This window comes from Protopterus annectens, chromosome 5.part0 (assembly GCF_019279795.1).
Source record: "Protopterus annectens isolate FY-2018-M chromosome 5.part0, PAN1.0, whole genome shotgun sequence".
In the NCBI taxonomy this organism is placed as follows: Eukaryota; Metazoa; Chordata; order Ceratodontiformes; family Protopteridae; genus Protopterus; species Protopterus annectens.
In genome coordinates this window covers 1633860932-1633881994 of record NC_056735.1, presented here as the reverse complement: position 1 = coordinate 1633881994, position 21063 = coordinate 1633860932, and the positions used below count along the sequence as shown (strand labels likewise).

Below are 21063 nucleotides of genomic sequence, written 5' to 3'. Positions count from 1 at the left end.
CAGATTGGCAGAAAAAAACACTTCTTAAAAGTTATGTATGAGTGGCTAAATTAAGATTTTGTGTATAATGATTTATGCTGTGGTATAGTTAAACTTGTATGGAAAAAAGGAAGATAAAAATAAAATTGAATATGGGAGCATATAGTATTGAACAATGTATATTATAAGATTTTTATGAAAATAATTCAGAAGAGAATGGAAAGTAAATGAAACATATTACTTAAGATAGTATAAATAGTTTAAATGGAAAAGGATGTAAGAAATTATTATTCATAGTAAGGAAAACTGTGGATGATGTTATAAACAGGAGTGATGAGACCAAGATCATGATATGAGATTTAAATAAAGCAGTTGATACAGTACAGCATGAACTTTTTTGGACAAACAGGGAAGAGTATAACATTAGTAAGAAAATTAAGAATGTATGCACTGCAAATAATAAAAATTAAGTAATAATTTTAGTGAGTGGATGGGTAAGCAAAGAAATAGATATAAGGAATGGCATATGTCAAGGATGTCCTATGAGAAGCATACTACTTGCACCAAATGTGAATGTATTAGTCAGAGATGTAAATTTGCATATGAAAGGTGCTACTTATACTACTAATGAAGGGATAACAATTCCAGTTATATTTACTTATGCAGATATTATATTGATTACGAGAAACAAAGTCTGAATGAAAGAATTATATGTTATATACATCAATGTTGAACTGTAATAGGCATGACTTTAAATAAAGAAAAAAAGTAAAGGACTGAGTGATATAGTAAATATAGGAGGAGTACCTTTTTTGATTAAAGAAATCTCTGTATTAGGAATAAAATTTGGGAGTAAAAATGTAAGTGAGGAACAATGGAATAAGACAGGTGAAATAAAGGAGCTTTGTTGTTTTTGGAAAACATACAAGCTCATTTTTAATAAAAAGGTTTATTTGGTTAATTCAGTTATATTGGGAAATACTGCATATTTAACTAGTACAACATGTTGCCAAAAATCTATGAAAAAAAATTCTACAAGTATTTTTTTCTTTTATAAGGGGCTCAAGACTGAATCCAGTGAAGAGAGAAGCCTTATATATGGATAAGGAAGATTGAGGTTTAGGATGAATAAACCCAGATGTTTATGCTGCTTCTTTGAATTTGTACAAAGTGTTCTGGATAAGTGATAAAAATGAAAAGTTAGCACTTAATTTACTAAAGTACAAATATGAGCATGACTGCAATTAGAGATATAAAGAATAGGCAAGAGGGGGCTGGAATTTATTAAAGAAACTGGCAAAGGAATCAAGGTATTTAGAAGCAAATAATAAGAGAGGGAAATGTTACAGAATGGGAGGATGACAAGAATTTATTTGGACTGCAGGTTAGAGATTGCCTTTCCTATCAAGGACTGATAGAGTATAGGCAAAGAAAAAGAAATAGGAGGGTTCTAAATGAAAGACCAGCACCGGTTATTGTTTAAGTAGAATCTAGAACAGAAGCTGACATTAAGAAAGGAACAATTAGAGCATATAAAATATTGCATGATAACTCTAAGAATCAATCAGAGGAGGATAAAAAGGATTGGGAAGAAAGACTGGATAAGCAATTCACACAGAAACAATGGGAAGATATATGTATGTCTCCCAAATATTCAACAAAATCTAGAAGATTTAGGATTTATGCTTGGAAATGTTTACATAGATATTTTTACACCCCAAGTAGACTCCAGAGAATTTTTCCTCAAGTAGACAGCAAATGTTGGCTGTGACGAGGAAGAAGGAGGTAATTGAGAACATATTTTCTGGGAGTGAGGTGAGTTAGTGGACTTTAAGGATTTCCTATGGGATGCACTGTCTGACATGTTGGGTGGACAGATTGGTGTGATGATGGAGATGATTTTTCTGAACTATGATACAGAATCAGAATTGCCTAGACATGGTAAGGCATTCCTATGTCTAATTATGGTGGCTGCCAAAAAAGCAATTACTAGAAAATGGAAATCAAAATCTAAACAAACTATACTAGAAGTAGTGAATATAGTAACAGAGATAAAACAACTAGAATTGAGATCTTTAGAAAAAGGTAGGAGCAAACTACACAGGAAAATGGGAATTGTGGGAACAATACATACAGGGGAGGAATGAGGTTTAAAAGAAGGCAGCACTTAAATGAGCTATGTAATGTTTGGCTGAAAATGATTGGATAGATTATAAGTTATATATAATGTTTGCAACTGGGAGTGTGTCAGTATGGTTTGTGATATAAAATGCTTGCAACTAGGACGGTGTCTGTGTGGTTTGTTTTCATTTACAGAAATTATTGATTGCCTATAGTTTAATAAAGATGTTTCCTTTTTAAAAAAAAGGCAGGAATTGAATCATTTATGTAATGTTGCTTAGGTTATATGACACATTTAGCAATACACATGAAGTATAATGTTTGCAAATTTGAACTTGTTACTACAGTTTTGCTACTTTTATATAAATGTAAATTTGTTTATGTCACAAGTGATAATTCAATAAAGGTGTTTACTAAAAGAAAAAAAGTACAAATATGGGCAGCAGTGGGATATGTTCAAAAATTCAAAACAGGAAAAGTATGTTTACATGAAGAAATGTTATGTTATCAAGGAAAAATGATTTTATGAAAAATAAAAATTTGATAAAATAGAAAATGAGATGTGTGGTATAAAAATGCCATGATACAATATCATTATGTTTAATCCTTGGGCTGAACTAGTCAATCAAACAGTTAAAACTATAGAAGTATGAAAAGCATGCTGTAATAAAACAAAATGTCAATATTTTTGAGAGATTAGTGATTAATAAATTACTAGTAAAAGGAAATATGCTGTAAAAAAATCAGTAAAAGAGTTTGCATATATTGTATATATATTGTGGTAAAGAAGAAATTACAGAACACGTGTTCTTACAATGTACAAGGGTTGCAAAATTGTGGGAAAAATATGTTAAAAAAGTGCTTTGAAAACATAATAGGTAAATTAAATAAATATGGATATGATTATGTATGGATACTATAGTCATAAAAATAAGGAATATGTTAGTAAAATAAATAAAAGATTATTTTACATTGTGTGTACAATTTGAAATGAAAGGATAAATGAAATCATGTTTAATGGTAAATAAAAACTAGCAGTTTGTTTGTGTCTTTTGGCTTTTCCCAGTTAGGGGTCTCCACAGCGGAACTCCAGTCCGCTAATGACTGGCAGTAAATTTTTACATAATGGCTTGCCGGGCCTAATGCACAACCTCCAACGAATGAACGCCCATTCACGCATGTCGCTACAAACTAGCAGTAATTTAAAAAAAAATTAGATGGTGGTTCTGGAAAAAGAAGTGGGGGTCAAATAAGGATAATGCTGATAAAAGTTTAACATAATAATTAAAAGTAAGACATTTATCATTATATGAAAATAATGGAAGGAAAGGACTCCTCACCTGGTGTCAGAAGACTGCTCTAACTATCTCCCAGTCTGCCGAAATGTGCCCTTTTCCAGAAAAACTCTCGTGTGTTAATCATGTCTAATATTCTCTACTGCCGTCCTGCATATTTTGCCCCTCCCTTGGAGTCGGAAGACTGCTCTAGCTATCTCCCAGTCTGTTGAAATGTGCCCTTGTCCGGAAAAGCTCTCAAGTGTGTTAATATATGCCCGTTATCCAAAGTATTGTATTTTTAAAGCTATTTTTCTGTTCCAAAAGACTGTTAAAAATGAAAGTGGTGTGCACACAAGCTAGCTGCTTATGTTTGGTCCCCCACCTCCTGTACTCAATACAGTATAGTTACACATATTTTTTTTTTCTTTTTCCCCAAGGAAACCAAGCCATTATTAGTGTATTACTGGTGCTGTAATAGCCTCTTGTTTTCTTTTTTCTAAACGTTCTCCTGGATAATCACAGACTGCAGTGTAGCAGTAACATTAGTTTTATCTGTTAAACTGCTTACAGATTGTTTTGGTTCCTTACCTCATTACTTCTGTTTGCTGCACTGTTTACTGGTGGTCAGGGTCCAGCTTGCTCAGTGATTGGTGCACTGTCTGTTGGTAGTCAGAGTTCAGTTCACTCAGTGATTGGTTGAGCTTGCTCAGTGATTGGTGCATTGATAGGACAGGTTAGTTCCTGGCTTGTTCATCTCCCCAGGTGGAGCGTGGCCCTGGCTGTATCTCCTCCCCATTTCCATTTCCTATTAGAGTCAACCTAATTGGTTATCTTAACGGGCACTATTTTTAAATTAATATTTCTGATCTGCTGTTCCTTGGCATTCATAACTTAATGTGCATGCCACTTACAGTCCTAAATTCAGCTAACTACCGTGTACGTTTAGTTACTGTTGTTGCTGTTTCCAATCTTTTTCTGCTTACTTGCTGTATAGTACATGCTAGCTTAAGACAGACAAGGTTAAGCCTCTAGTTATTAAAGGACTGGCAGTTGTGCTGGCAAGCTGTAATATTCCTCTTATTACAGTTTGTTTTTACAATACAGTGCAGTATACGTTTACAATTGATTTGTGTACGACCTACTAAACTTCATATGTTTTGCTATAAAATTGTCTGTGAATGTGTTAAATAATGCCAGAAAGGATAACTGAATGTGCATAGCTGACTTTACTCTTTCATGCCGGACACATATTAACGTGATTTAACATGTTCCATTGTAGTACTTGCTGTAATTATTGTGTGTTTTTGACTAGTTTAATTAGTGTACATCTGCAGTTACCTTCCTTGCTGTTATTTAACAAAGAACTAATTACGAAAAACAATAAGTGCAGCTTTAAGACCTCTCCTATTCACCTTCTGATTAATTTATATTTCTATTCTCTCCATTTTTACAGTCTTTCTAACACTCTCTACTGCCTTCCTGCGTATGCTGCCCCTCACCCAGAGTAGGAAGACTGCTCTATCTTCCAGTCTGCTGAAATGTGTCCTTGCTGTAAAAGCTGTCAAGTGTGTTAATGCATACCCCTCTTCCAAAGTATTGTATTTTTAAAGCTATTGTTCTGTTCCAAAAGGCTATTAAAAATATGTGGGGTGTACATGAACTGGTCATTTATGCTAGGTTCCCCCCACCCACTGTACTCAATATGTTTCGTACTGTATATTATTGTGTTGCTTTTTTCTTTTTCCCCAAGGGAACCAAGCCATTATCAGAGTCTTACTGGTGCTGTAATAACCTCTTGTTTTCTTTTTTCTAAACGTTGTCCAGGATAATTATGGACTGCAGTGTAGCTGTAACATTAGTTTTTATCTACTAAACTTCTGTAGTCCATACTTACAGATTGTTTTATTTCCGTACTTCGATAATTCTGTTTGATGCTACCCGCTGTCTTCGCCTTCGCTACACTGGGGCTTGCTCCTCTCCCCTACCCCTAAATTCCACCCACTCCCATAACACCTAAACGTATATCTCATAGCTCTACCCACTACTTCACATAACCCAGTTACATCACAGCAGTTCACTTCACACACCTCCCCACTAGGAGTTGCACTACCTTTCCAAATGGTTCCCTCTAATTCACACATACTTTTCCTATCTCACATTACACTGTTTCTAGTGCTACTACTACATATTTCTTCACCCAACTCTACCTTATCTATCGCTAAGCCAACATCTGTAACCATCTTTCTATCAACTCCATCCAAAAGCTATTCGGAAATATCTCCCTCTCTCTATCAAAATAACTTCAATACTCTTCTCCAAAGTAAAACTCCTCCCAACAACCAATACTTTTCATAACATTCCAATAAAAAACTCTTCCCGCTCCAGTCTACTCCAGTATACCAGTTCAATGAAAATACAACATGCATCTCTCCACTCTAGCATACTCTCAGCCTTATCCCTCTGTGGAGATATTCAGCCTAATCCAGGTCCCACTTCCTCTACTCTTCCTGTACCATCCAACTCTTAAAATTCATGTAAATCCCTACATATTGTAACCTAAACTTACAAAGTATTCACAACAAAACTATAGACCATCGTGCCTGGATGGCTCTGAATAAACCTGATTTAATTACTGCCAATGATACCTGGCTCAAACCAGGTTACCATGTAATAAGGACTGACAAACTCCACAAAAAAGGAGGTGGTGTAGCACTCCTTTACCCTAATATCTACAATATATTCTCATACAGAAACATTATTCCCACAATTCTCTAATGCTGACGTTTTGGCCTCCTTCCTAAAAATAAATTAGCAAAAAATGTATGTATCATAGTCCTTTACATTCCCCCTGGCAATAACATATCAGTACTAGAAGAAATAATATCTTGGGTCTCTAACACCATTAAAAAGGAAACCATCATTCTGGGTGATATAAACATTAACTGGTTAAACTTTTGTTCTAAATTTCCATCCTCAAATATAAACCTATTTCATTTTAATCAACGTATCACCTCCCCAACTAGATGTAGCATTAGTACTAAGGAGGGATCCATCCTAGACTGGATACTGGATTCTGACCCCACTAAAATCTCCGCAGCTGATACTTCCCCAAATGCTAAAAGTGACCACCTCCCAGCCTTTGTTCATTGAACAACAATCTCTCTCCAAAAGTAGTATCATTACAAACTAGATAGGAATCTTACCAAATTTACCCCACAGACATTCACCAACGTACTATAAAATATGAATTGGACTAACTTAAAATATCTTCCACTAGATGATGCACTGGATTACTTCAACATAACCTTTTTAGAAACATTAGGAAGTCTTGTATTCCTTAGGGTAAAAAGGGTGAAAATTAACCCTGCTCCATGGCTAACAAAATCTACTAAGGAACTAATACTAATTAGAGATAAAATATGGAAATAGTGGCAAAAATATAGAAACCCCTCAGACTTGCCGAGATTCAAACACCTCCATAACTAAGTAAAAAAAAAACTAGTATGCACAGACAAAAAATGTTGCCATTTAAAACTTCAAACAAACAATAAACAAAATCCCAAAAAATCTGTACATCTATAGGATAACTTCTCAACCCTGGCACAAAAAGCAACCCATGTCCACACATGGTGTTGGGTTGCTGGGAGAGAGAAGCTGTCTCAAAAACTAGATTTATTGAAAATTAGCTTTTCTGTGAAGATTTGTAGATGACATGTTTTTTATTTTAGAAGGCATGGAAGATATTTCAGCCTTCGTTAATAGTTTGAATGATGCTGCCATTTTTTTTTTTTGGATGTGAAGATAAAATGGGACAACTATAAAACTGACTTCCAAAGTGAAATTTATATTAAAAAAATGTTTTCTAATAGTTAACTACATTATGGAAGCAATCACCCACATTGGATGAAAAGAAACATTCCGTGGGCCAGTTTATCAGGGCATCAAGAATGATTAGTGACGACCTGGCCTTTTATAATGAAATAAATTTTATTAAGCAGTTGTTTACTGACAGGGGGTCTGATGAGTTAAGTTTAGATAGAACAGCTCAAGAAATTATTGCTAAAAGATATACTCCGTTTAAACCTATACTTGATGGTGGCTTTGAGATTAAAATTTATTCTAAGAAAGGAGCAATAGTTGAAAATGGAAATATAGAGAGTTATTCCATACCACATGTTTTACATATGACAGTGGACACAAGTGAGGTTAGACAAGTGATTGAGACTAATTGGAAAATTATTACTGGCAACAAAGACTTCAGGGAAGTAAAAGATATTTGTTTTAAGCAATTTTTTGAGAAAAATAATACCAAAGTTATACTGTCAGACATTGACAGGGAGAAAGGAACTTACAAATGTCATAGTTGTTCTATTTGTAGATTTATTTATTTGCTTAACATTTGTTAACCTAGAAAGTCTGACTTGGAACAAAGCCAATTTTCAGTGGAGGCCCGGGGAGAAATGCTCCAGACGCATGCCTTTGAAATGTAGGAAAAAACTGGAGCACCCGAAGAAAACTCACACGAATGCAGGGAGAACATGCAGACTCCACACAGAAGGCATTCCAGCCGAGAATCAAACCAGAGAACCTCTTGCTGTGAGGTAGCAATGTTACCACAGCACCACTGCACTGTCCAGTCCCCTATTATTTTTGTCACATTTAGACTTTACAGTTAAACCTAATGGGAGGTTTCATTGTGGCTCCAAGGAGTTGTTTACATAGGGTTTTTTCAAGATGTGAAAGTGTTTTATATAGCCATCACTACTCGTTGCCTGCATGACAGGATAAAGGAACAAATATATGCCATTAAAACTAAGGACAAGTTAAATCCATTATATAAACATACCCTGATTTGTGACAAATATAAAAAAAATTATTTTGCTGTTTTAAAACAAGTATACCATGACAAAAAGGGAGGGGATTTGAAGAATCAAACAGAGAAAATAGAGATATGCTGGCAGATAAAATTAAAAGCTGATGTCTTACTGGATTTTAATGAACACATAAATATTAAGTGTTATTTGAAGGATAGGAAGTTGAAGTGTTAGTTATTAATTAAGTAACAGTTTTAATTGGATTTAATTGGTTCTTAATTGTTTTATTTAATTAAATTGAATTGATACCTGTGGATTGGTTGAATGTTGCAGCTTGTGACTTATATAATGATGTTTAAGTTTTATTCATGTAGTTTGTGTTCTGAAGAAAGTTTTCAAAAGCAGTTATTAAAAGAAACTATGCTAAGCACACTTTTCCTGGTTCCTTTTTCCTTGGCGTGCTGTTTTTTTCTTACCAAACCCACCCTTAAAACAATCCTTGCTCTTTTTTTATGAATGCAGTTGGATGGTTTGCAGTCGGATATTTTACATCTACCTGAACTATCTCCTGTTCAGGCAGATGGCACCTTGAATTAACATCTCATCCAAAGGATGTTACACTCAGAGCACCCCACTTATGCTGCACTATATTGTCAGTACTGGAAATTAATCCAGGTACATGTTATGGGAATGGAACCCATAGCTCACTGATTTTCCAGCACCAAAGGTCAGTGCGATACCTGTTGAGCTGCCGACACTACTGGCTATAACGGGGCAAATTAAGTTCAATTAGTGGTTGGGGGGTTGGCAAAATGGTTAAGGTGTTTACCTCACAGACACAAGGTACAAGGTTTAATAGGAAATTGGTTAGGCTTAAAATGACCTAGAAGGGCAGCTAGCCTTGTACTTACCTATGAACACCTTTTGGAGCTGGCATGGGGGAGGAAAGGGATGACAAGGTTTAGCCTGTGCATCATTCTTCATGGTGAGGTGCGGGGCATGAGCTCAGGGTACATACTTTGTGACTGAAGTTCAAGTGAGTACTCGGGGTAGCATTAAGGTACCTCTCTATTGAAGAGTGGGACCACTGGCTGTGTCACATGTGAAGGTATGGACATATGTCATTAAAACCCATTAGATATGTACTGTCTGACATATACATACACATTGGGAGTTAAGACTCACTAACTATCTATCTCAGTCATATCTTCTAGCCATTGTGTGATGATGGCTCCCAAACCACTCTACCTCCTGGACAAAGGAACAAGAGTTCAGCTACTACCCTTGCCTAGACTAAGATCTCACCTGTCCAGGGACAAAGCCATGACTTGTCTCCAGCTAACAGGTTGTTGTAGAACTCCTGCTGTTCTAAATGGGTCAGGCCGCCACTCACACATGAACAAACACAGGACTCATCCTAATTGCTAAGGGACACCAAAGAAGGATGGAGTCATGGGGTGGTTGTAGGACTGAAGCCTGCAGGGACTCAACCTGCAGTCAGAACACAATGGCATACAGCGGAAACATACTATAGGCTGGCAGTAAGCAACTGTAACAAAAAAGAAAGAAAAGAAAAACTCTTCATAATTAAACCCCAGTGTTAATCAATACATGAAACTGAAAAACTGACCTCTGGCACTGATACAGACAAAAACTCACTACCTGAAGTAAACAGCATCAATGAGTAACGAAACACTGCAACGTGAATCTTGGCAGTAAATCGCCAATTAATTTGTCTAGCAAAACTCCCAAACATTAAACGGTAACAGAATTTTACAATACATCTAAACCCTATCACTGAACCATTAAAGAAATTAATATCACAAAGAAGGAATGTAGAAAAGAAGATTAGTTAAGCAGAAGTTAAAAAAATAGAAGTTGTTATGGAGTGCCTGCGAATTGAAGGATTTGGTGTAGAAGGTCTAACACAGGTTACATCACAGCATGATGGAACAAGTCCACAAAGTAAGGAGAAACAGGAAGATCAGGAGACATCTGAAGAAGAAATATGGACATGGGAAAGAAAAAGAGATTTAGTACGGTATAATATCTATACAAAAGAGAAAGCAAAACTAACCAATACAAAAAGAGCAGCATCAAAGATATTTGAAGAGAAATACAGGCAAAGGAATCCAGACATGAACAACTTTACAGTACAAAAAATAAGAAGACAAAGAGGAAAAGTAGAAAGGGAGATTAGTACTGGAGAAGTTAAAGAAATAGAAACTGAGGTTATGGAGTACCTCCAAAGTGAAGGATTTGGTGCAGAAAATCTAATTCAGTCCAAATTAAGGGAAAACCAGCAGAACGGGAAGCAATTGTCAGGGGCCATATGAAGATATTTTGGATCCTTCCATAGGAAACCAGTATAAACATTCATTTGAAGCTGGACAGCATGGGAAGGAACAAGAAACTGTGGAAACTCTGACACAATCAATGTTGAGGAGTGATAGGCCAGTGATTTCCCATATGACAGAGCAATGGATGGCACAGGATGAAATTGAAAAGAATGTGCCACACATAGATGAAATAAAACTTTCTACAGAATGCCCGCAGGAAATGGAAAACAAAAAATGTGACCTCAGTTTAGAAGAAAACAAGCTTAGAGAACAGTTGCTTGATTTAATAGAGACAGCTAGACATATTAAGATCAATGAAAGAAATAGACTGCAGAAGGCCGATAAAACCCAAAAAGGCAGAAGTTTGATAAAACAAATAAACACAGTAATTAAGACTGTCCACAGAGATTCATGCAATATAACAGAAGTAAACACGATATACTACTGTGCAGCTAAATTAATAACTGATAAAATTCTACCACAAGAACACTGGGTAGTGAGGGAGAGAAAGGGGAGAAATCTAATACCATCATGGAAGTTTCAAATAGAAAAAACTATATAGCAGTTAAGACAAGAAGTGTCACTGTTAGAAGAGTATAGAAGAGGGAACAGATCAACAAAAGTACTTAGATAGACATGATAAAAGCAATGTGCAGCTTTAGAACAGATCAGAATCTATCACGCACTACTGCAAATAACAAACTAAAAATCTCAGCACAGGCGGAGAAATTTAGAAGATACATAGATAAATATAAAGGAAAGGTACGAAATAAGTAATTTATTGATGAGCCCAAAAGCCGTGGTGGTACAGCTGTAGCATTGTTGCCTCACAGCAAGAGTTTCTCCTGTTCGATTCTCGGCTGGAGTGCCTTCTGTGTGGAGTCTGCATGTCCCCCCAGCGGTCGAGTGGCTTCCAAAAGACATGCGTGAATGGGCTTGCCTTCGCTGAAGATTGGGCATCGGGCTGGCAACTCAGCACCATAAAAATTGACTGCCAATCATTAGCAGACCGGAGTTCCGCTCTGACGACCCCTTACCGGGAAAAGCCGAAAAGACAAACATGGATGAGCCCAAAAAGTTTTACAGAGAATTGGGAAACAAGGTAAAAGGAATTGAAAGACCACCAAAAAAAAAAGATGAAATAGATAGATTTTGGAGAAGTATCTATGAAGATTCTGTGGAAGATAACAAAGATGCTAAATGGATAAAATAAACAAAAGAAAGAATAAGAAGCTTAAAGGTACAGGACATGAAATGGGATGAAGTAACAGACAGAGAGATTGAAACAAAGTTAAGAAAAGCCTCTAACTGGAAAACTCCAGGCCCAGATGCAGTACCTAACTTCTGGTTAAAAGTATTAACATCTTTGCATGAAGATTTAACCATGAGTAAGAACTATCTATATGCGCACCCCGAACAGACACCAGCCTGGCTAACAACAAGAAAAACAATGCTCCTACTTAAGAGTGACTCTGCAAGCTACCCTAAAAATTATAGACCAATAACTTGCTTCTGACGACGTATAAACTATATACTGGAATTGATGCCAACAGAGTTTATAGTCATTTAGAAGAAAACTCAATTATGGCAATAGAACAAAAGGACAATAAAAGTCATATAGAACAAAGGATCATTTGTTGTTAAATAAAGTCTTAGTGGAGAACTGTAAAAAGGGGAAGAATCCAAGTCATGGATTGACTACAAAAATGCATTTGATAGTATCCCTATCCCACAATCATGGATAAAAGAGTGCTTAAAAATGTATAAGATGCACCCTACACGGATCGACTACATTACAGTGACCAAGAAAGAGTGGCAGACCATTCTGTGATTAAGCAATGATAAACAATAAATTATTATTCCAGGGATACAAATTCAAAGGGAGATATTCCAGGGTGACACTCTGTCACTGCTGCGATTCTGCCTTGCCCTTTATCCATTAAGCTGCCTACTTAACAGCTTAGGCCATGGCTATAATTTTGCTTCTAGAAAACAACAAAGTGTAAGGACTTCTCATCTTCTCTTTGTCGATGATTTAAAACTGTATAGCTTATCAGATGAGGAACTGAAAGTACAACTGCAAGCTGTCAAAACTTTTTCAGCTGATATAAGAATGTCATTTGGTCTTGATAAATGTACAAAAGCAACCTTTAAAGCAGGAAAATTACAGCACCAAGAAAACATCAGTTTGGGACAATAATGTGATATAAAAGAACTTGAGCAAGAGGAAGTGTATAAATATTTGGAAATTGATGAGGGATCAACAATAAAACAGGAACAATTGAGAATAAAACTTAGTAAGGAATACTTTAGAATACTTAAATTAATCATGAAAGCAGCATTGACATCTAGGGAAAAAAATCCAAGCTATAAACCAATTTGCTTTTCCTGTCCTAACTTACTGTTTTGGAGTAACTGACTGGCCCCAAAACATGTTGGATAGATTAGACAGAAAAACAAGAAAGATGCTTTATGCTAACCAAATGATGTATAAAAATCAGTGCATACCAATATTATATATTCCCCATTCTGAAGGAGAGATGGGCCTCCTTGAAATTGATTAAATGTACAGATCGGGTCTATATGACGCTATTGAATGGACTAAATAGCGAATGCTATTTAGTCTATCCGATACTGTTGAAATGGCAAAATAGTGAAGTCCCCAGGGAAAAAATCTGTTGGGCCCTCTTTGGGACTTTGCCATTTCCTCCACTATGGTGCGATCTCATAGTTGGTATTTTTAAGTAGGGAGGTGTGGGGGGCACAGCCCCCTCTACTATGGTGCGATCTCATAGTTGGTATTTTTAAGTAGGGAGGTGTGGGGGGCACAGCCCCCCACTTAAATTTGTGTTTAAGTTTTTTTTTTTTTTACGCAGCAAGCAGCAAATTTTTTCCCAGGGAAAAAATTTGCTGTTCTGTTTGTTCAATATTTTGTTGTTTCGATATTAATGGTATGATGAAATAGCATTCGCTATTTACATCGTACGATAATATGATATAGATGCTACAGATCTACAATTCTGAGACTCCACACATATCTGCTGACCTCACAAGACCCAAATGTATTGAAAGTTTTGAAACATGAGGAGAACAAATCTAAGATGACTTCACTGCTTAGGCTAGCAGAAGGATATTGGTGTCAAGCAGGAATGGAAATTAAACCAGAAGTAGATAAAAATCAGGTAGCAACTGAATGCACCAAAAAACAAAAGAAAGAATATAAGGTGTCGGGCCAGATGAGAAGGCAAGAAATGTGGAAAATGCATAAATATACTTGCAAGTATAGAAAACTTCTGGAAGAACCTCATGTTGACCAGGAAGAACACAGGAATGGTTAAGGAGAGGTGAACTCAAACCAAGAGATGAAAGGTTAATATTGGTGGCCCAAGACAGTGGGCTATGTACACACTGGTTTACAAAGTCCATTGAACATGTGGGAGAAACAGACAAATGTAAGTTGTGTAAAACAGAATTGGAAACATTTGCATACCACAATACTGGTTATGGCGTACTAATGGCAGAAAGACTGTATACTGAAAGGCATAATAATGTGGCAAGACTGTTGCACTGTGGAGTGTGCAAACATTATGGTATTGAAGTGGCTGAAAAACATTGGAAACATGAGCCACAAAGCATAATAGAAAATGATGAAGTCTACATCACATGGGATCATCCATTACCAACAGTTCAAAAGATAGATGCTAGAAAACTGGATATAGTGATTCATGAAAAGAAGACAAAAGTAGCACTGATCATTGAAATTGCCACACTCAGTGACTACAGTGTCTTGCGTACAGAGAGACACAAAGTCATAAAATATCAGGATTTGCAGGCAGAAATGAGAGCAATGTGGTAGAAAGATACCCAGACAGTTCAATAGTAGTAGGAGCAATGGGCCTTATAAAAAAGAATCTACAATCATATTTAGATATGTTACCAATACAGGTAACTCTGTATTAACTGCAGAAGGAGTCTTTACTGGGCACATTGCGGGTGTTGCAAAGAGCACTTCTGGCTGACATCAAATATTGAAACAATACTAATTTCATGAACTTTAATCGTTCTTTGACTTAGGAATGGGGTCCATTCCCATCATGGTATTAGAAACCCAAAAGATTTGGAGAAATTAAAAATGAGAGAAACCATTATCTGAACTGTAACATTGACTAGTACAAAAACCTCACAAGTTAACTGTTAGTGTTAACCAGGCATAGATTCTGTGCTACTTCCATTGGAGCAGCTAGGATCAGTGTGCTCTGTGGAGTACATAGATGTCAAGCAAATAAAGCTGCTCCCCCTTCCCAAAGATAGGAGGTTTACTCCTGGCTATGATGCAACCTTGACTACAACAGCCTACAGGCCCTTGTACAATGTGTGTCATAGTATTGTTCTAACTTGCCTGCACATCAAAGTGCCTCTGATGTGCAGCCAGTGTGCAATCTGTTATTAGTCCCAAGCCAGATATGGGGGTGTATCATATACCATACATCAAGTGACCACATGTGATGATCCTTAATTCCATCACCCCTAGAGCTATTCAGGCCATTAAGGAAAGGTGTGGAAATGAGAAAGGAAAGGTTAAGTTCAATTAGGGTTTGTAGAAAAGTTATAAAAAGACAGTGATGTAAATGAGAAGACAGGCAGTAGAGCCTAATACACACAAACAGGAACAGAATCTGGTTCACTAAGTGTGTTAAGGTTGTGCTGCAACACAGAAATAGAAGACCTGTCTGTGGGCCTTACCTCTGTGTCCCCAATGTTGGAGAGGTTGCCAAACCTTTGAGTAAGTTACAAAATATTGAGTTCAGGAATTCCCTTTGGTCAGCTGGTCCTGGCCAGTCAACAACAAATCACCCTTTAGTGGACCAGGCATATAATCTGGCCAAATAATTTTCAGCCATTCCCTTCTGGATGATAAGCAATCCCCACCCCCACCACAAGAAGTACAACATTTTCTCCTGAGGTCACGTAACTTAGTGAATTAAGTAAATATGGAACCTCGGTTCCAAAGAAAGTATTATAAACATATCTATGAACTAGCCTTTTCAGTTCAGTGCAGAAGTTAAAACATGTGTATTCATTGCCAATTTCTTCAGCTGGAAAGCATCAACTTGTAAACAAAGATACTACATCATTGTATACATAAAATTCATAGGTAAATGCAACACAATCAGCCTGCAGACTATTACATGCCCAGCCAATAACCAGACAGTGACCAAAGGTAAGAATCAAATGCTGTAACTTAGGTTTGTGAGGTAAACACCTAAACCATCTTGCTAACCCCAATACAATAAAGTGAAATTCTGGTAAAATAACATCATCTACATGCAGTGTTTAATGCACTGAAAATAGCAAAAGAAAAAGCATTTTTTAATCTAATCTTGCATTCAAGTTCTAGGCTTCCACAGATGCCATATCCATCCACTATTACATACTGCCTTGATTTTGCTACACTCTTCTGTTTTGCCAGCTACTCAGGGAACACCAAGCGCCCTGTAGAGTCTTTAATTACATCTTTTAGTAGCCTTCATACTATTAAGCAGAGTCTGGCAAGCATGGCAGAGATCAGATATAACCACGTTCAAGCTCTGGGGTAACAGACCTCCCAACCATTCCGAATTACTCGGTTTTTACCGAGTTTTGGGGTCGAAATGAAGGGGTGCCACGATTCCCGAGTGGCACCCCTTCATTTCCGATTTTTCTTTGCATTTTTAAAATTTTCGCGCTGTCGGAGCTGACGTCATCATGTGCGCAATGACGTCAGCTCCGCCAGGCTACCAGCCAGTCGGAATTGAGCTCAAGGAGCTCATATCATCATTTCTGTCTGGCTGAAACGGCGGGTGTTATGTTATCTCTACTCTACATAGTTGTGAGAGACTGAACTACCCATGAACGGGGAAACAACCAACTATCTGGAAGTATACCAAAGCGTACCTGGACTGTCAGGACATTATCTTTAATTACGGTATGTGAAGTATGGTAGTTTCCGATGCTCGCTTTAGTGCTAATTCGTAAGGTACACACCGTTCTAATTAGACATCTCCGTAAAGAGAGTTCGCAGAATGAAGGTGCAGTTGAAGGTATTATTGCGCTTACTCCCGCTTAGTCATTCATTGCGTTTCACGCCAAATTAGAAAGCAGGATTTGAAATTCTTCAGATGCATTAATGTTTTCTAGTTTACCGGCAGCAAGGTTTAGTTTTGTTTTTCATGAGTACATATGAATCTTTATATACCTTAGTTTAGTGGTTCCCAGTAATGGTGTAAATATAACAAGCCTGAACATTTTAATTTTATCAATGAGTCTAGACAAAACTGCACCAAACTGAACAAAATAAAATTTGAGTACTCTGCACAGACCATAACAACTGAGACGTAAGGTGGTACTCTTTCATAAATGTAAAAAGCACAGCACTTTATTTTGAGATAATTGCTTTCTTGTATACACTACGTTTGATTATATTACCTACTTACTGCCTGTCATGCCCATTAGTAGTTTATTCGTAAATGCAATATGGCAGTTTTGTAGCGAAAACACTTTACTGTAGCTAAAACAATTATGTCAGTGGCTTGGAAATATTTTCTGGGTGCACTTTCTAGCGGGTAGGGAAACATCTTGTATTCCACTTTTGAGCAAGCTGATGTTATCTTTTTGAAGGTTTTCAGTATTAAGTTTAAAAGAATCATTTGTATCTTATAATGTGTACATATGTTCTCTTTCCGAGAGCCTTTTAGGGAAGAGCAATACCAAAATCACTAAGTATTGTGAAGATTGACATATTGAATAGATGCATGCCTCTTGCATTAACTGCTAACTGGTTGCATTTAGATAGAGTAAGAGAGTAATGCTCTGTTTGTTTAATAAATTCTATAAATCTGAGAATTCTGTTTGTAGCAGTCCGAATTAATGCAGTGTTCTATGCAGAGAGTAATGAAGTAATTGGGAAAGCATATCCCAGTCTAGGTAGGAGCATACTGACAGCAGTAGCCCTTCTGTTTTCTGAAGTAAATAAATTGGATATTTTGTAAGTTAGCTTAAGCTGAGACAGTGTTTTATTTTCCTATGATTATGGAAGTATAAACTTAGAGCTACCATTAGGCTTAGAGAGTTCTGAAATGTAGTAATGGGCAGTATAAGTACCACTCGGGTCTATTTTAGAGATGTCTTTAGCATCTCGATCCAGTTTTCAGCAGGTTGAACCTGAAAATGGTCAATATTGATCAGTGCTCTACTCCAGTAATCAAATATAGATAGATTATTCACATGCTGAAAAAGGTGGGCTACTATCATGTTAGTTTTTTATAGTATTTATGATTAGTTATTGGTTGTTATCCAGTTGCAGGGTCAGGTGAAACCATTTTGTAGTTCCTTATTCATTGAATTTGATGTATTGCCTGATTTTGTAATGATACTATTGTCAGCATACATAATGCAGTTAAGTTGTGGGAGGTCCCAAGAGAGGTCATTGATGAACAATGAAAACAACAGCAGTTCTAATACATCAATAAAATCTAGTAGCTAGTGGGGTTTGCAGATTCTTCAAGCCTATTTTTTAATAAGCAGTAAAATATGAAGAAGTCAAAAACATTAGTAAAATTGAAAAGCTGTAAAGTATCGTGTTTGCAGTACATTGATGAAGCTCTGTGGTTGTCAGTAGGGGAAAAAGGAGTTGCATAATATTATGTTATGGATATTAAGCATGGGCAATTTATTAGAAGAAGTCTAAACAAACTATTACTATCCAGACAAAGTGCATATAAATAGATACAAAGAATAAGGTGAGATAATATCAGGCTTGTGTATTCTGTGATAAAATGTGTCAACAAAATCTTTAGTCTTCATAACTTGGAAAAGAAAATACCTTTTTCATTTCAATTATGACACCTGTATTGTTTGTAGAATTACCTGTTACAAAGAAATAAGGGATTCATTTTTCTCAAAAGTATTAGTCTACGAAAGAAACATATGTGTCTTCCTGTATGAAGCAAAAATCAGCATTCATGTTGTTGTGTGTGTAAAAAAACTTCCTCTTGATGGGAATTTGCAGTGCCAAGTAGTTTATTTTCATTGTGAGACAGCATTGCTTTGTTTAATAGATGTCTGTTAGTGTCTGTGCATTGTGTTGTAAAATGCAAAAATAAAATCCAAATAATCATTGTAGAAGTAAAGCAGTACTTAGCACACATTAGTGTTTATGGTAAATGGGGTGAAATAGCCAGGTAATGGGACATTTGAATGGCCACATGAGGACACTGGTGCCATATTTTGATTGTCTGTTATTCAGTTTGTATTTGAAAGTTGGTATCCCACAATTCCATTGGAGTGGGTGGGGTTACATAAGTATGCATGCAAATTTTATGTTAATCAGTGTACAGATTTGTACCTATTTTTCATGGGCCTTGTCCAGATTTTTGATGTTTCCAGGTTGAGAGGTATGTGTGGTAACAACCTTTGGTAACAATCTGGCAGCCAGCCAGGGAGGCTCTTTTCTTGTTTTCTGTTTCATGGAAACAGGCACTGTTAAAGCATCACACATGCATATGTCTGCAGGACATCAACCAATACTTCCCTTCAAAATGGAGTTTGTTATATGAATTGAACCAATGTCCTCCCCATGTTACATTCTGCATGGAGTTTACTCCCTCGTCTTTGCTCTGATGAAGGATATAAGTGAGGCATTGAAATGCTTCCTCCCAGTCGACCTCATACCTTAAATGTATTCATACCCTAAGCTACTAACACTAAAGGTAGATTAGTTTCTTTTACATTAGTTTACCAAAGAAACAAGCAGACCTATTATTTATAATCAGTAAACTTTGCATTTTTTATAAAAAGAAAGCACTTAAAAGAAAGTGATGTATGTTGTAAATCATGACAGATGTCACCTTCTAAGTCAATCTGAAGAAAATAAGCCATCACTCAATACTCAATAAATTTCAGCAGTTACATCTTAAACATTGGCACAGAACAGTGTCAGTCCTTACAGAAATTTACAGTCCAGAATCTACACTTAAAGCACATTTATAATAAGTTGTCAGCTGATGTCTGAAAATAGAAATGTTAGTAGAAAGCACACTTCTCTTTTACTGTATACCTTAAACACACAGATTTAAAAAGTCTGTTTACATAATAGTTGTTGTTGTTGTTGTTGTCTTTCGGCTTTTCCCGGTTAGGGGTCGCCACAGCAGAATTCCGGTCCGCTAATGATTGGCAGTTGATTTTTACGTGCCGAGTTGCCAGCTCTGACGCACAACCTTGAACGAAGGTACGCCCATTCACGCATGTCTCCACGGAGAAGACGCTCTAGCTGAGAATCGAACCGGACAAGTGACAATTCAGTTAGTGGGAATGTATCTACAATAATTGACTTTAGAAGATGAATATTGCCTCGGTATCAAAACATAATCATGTATTTGAACTAATTTTTACTTTGTTTACAACATCTAAATGAATAGTACACACAATGGAATAATGTTGATGCCAGACTATAGAATATACATAATTAAATAAGTTTTTACATATTACTATTACTATCATTTTTGTTAAGTTATTAAATAAAGTAATTGTTCTTGCAAGTTTTCTTAGAGGTATAGCTTGTATTTTATTAAAGTACTGATACTGCTAAGAGAGCTAAAGCATCTATATACTTTGTATTTCCCTGTTGTCTCAGTTACTTGGAACCTGTTTCTTTTCTACCATGATTCTACTGAAAACAGTTGTGGTCAAAAGGTGGCACTTGAAGACAGATATTGACAAAAGATTCAACTTAGGTAGTCTGATGTAGTCTACAAATGTATTTTAGAAAAGTTTGTATTCATATTTTCACTTACATTGACCAGACATCCACTTTCGGGCCATACTTGTTCCGAGCCAGCAGTTCAGGGGCAGCATAGGCTGGGCTTCCACACTGTGTGCTGAAGGGGTCTGAGTAGCCCAAGATACCAGCACAGTTACTAAGGCCAAAGTCTGAAAAATTCAACCAAAGAATATGATTATGAAAAGCATGCAAAACAATACTCACTTTTCTTTGTGAGCAGTCATGCATTACCTACTGTAGATCTAAAACTGTTTCTGGATGCCATGCACATTCTTAATTCCTAGAAGTTGCTATATATTTGACTGCATTCAATATTTTCTAACCTAACAGAAGGTAACTCTGCCAAGGCAGCTGTTAAGTTACTGTCACCTTTAACCAGGCTGCTGCTGTTGTAATGTCATTTCAAGAAGAGCATCATGCTGCATTCCTTACTGTTTGCAGACTACTCGTGGCATTATGGTACCTCCTATTAAGAGATAAATTATGCTGCAAGCACCTCACCGATGCAAAGCTAGCTGTAAGAGTCAGTATCAACATGGCATGATGATCGCAACATGACTTACCACTGACTGATTCATTTGATAAATGGAAAGTGAACTGAATAAAGATAATTTCTAGCTATGATCTGGTCCAGGAAACAGTTACATGGCAGAGGTAAGTAAGAATAGAAAAGTATATACAACCTAGTGGACACAGGACAACAGTCAGACCCCACA

At 36.5% G+C, this 21063-nt stretch overlaps 1 protein-coding gene across 1 annotated transcript in view; it reads right to left on the bottom strand.

Moving 5' to 3' along the window:
* Window positions 1-21063, bottom strand: part of HUNK (hormonally up-regulated Neu-associated kinase) — a 671891-nt gene that overhangs the window by 236332 nt on the left and 414496 nt on the right. Inside the window, exon 4 of the mRNA XM_044071414.1 lies at window positions 20361-20496. Within this exon, the coding sequence (XP_043927349.1) occupies window positions 20361-20496 (136 nt within the window). The remainder of the gene's footprint in view (window positions 1-20360; window positions 20497-21063) is intronic.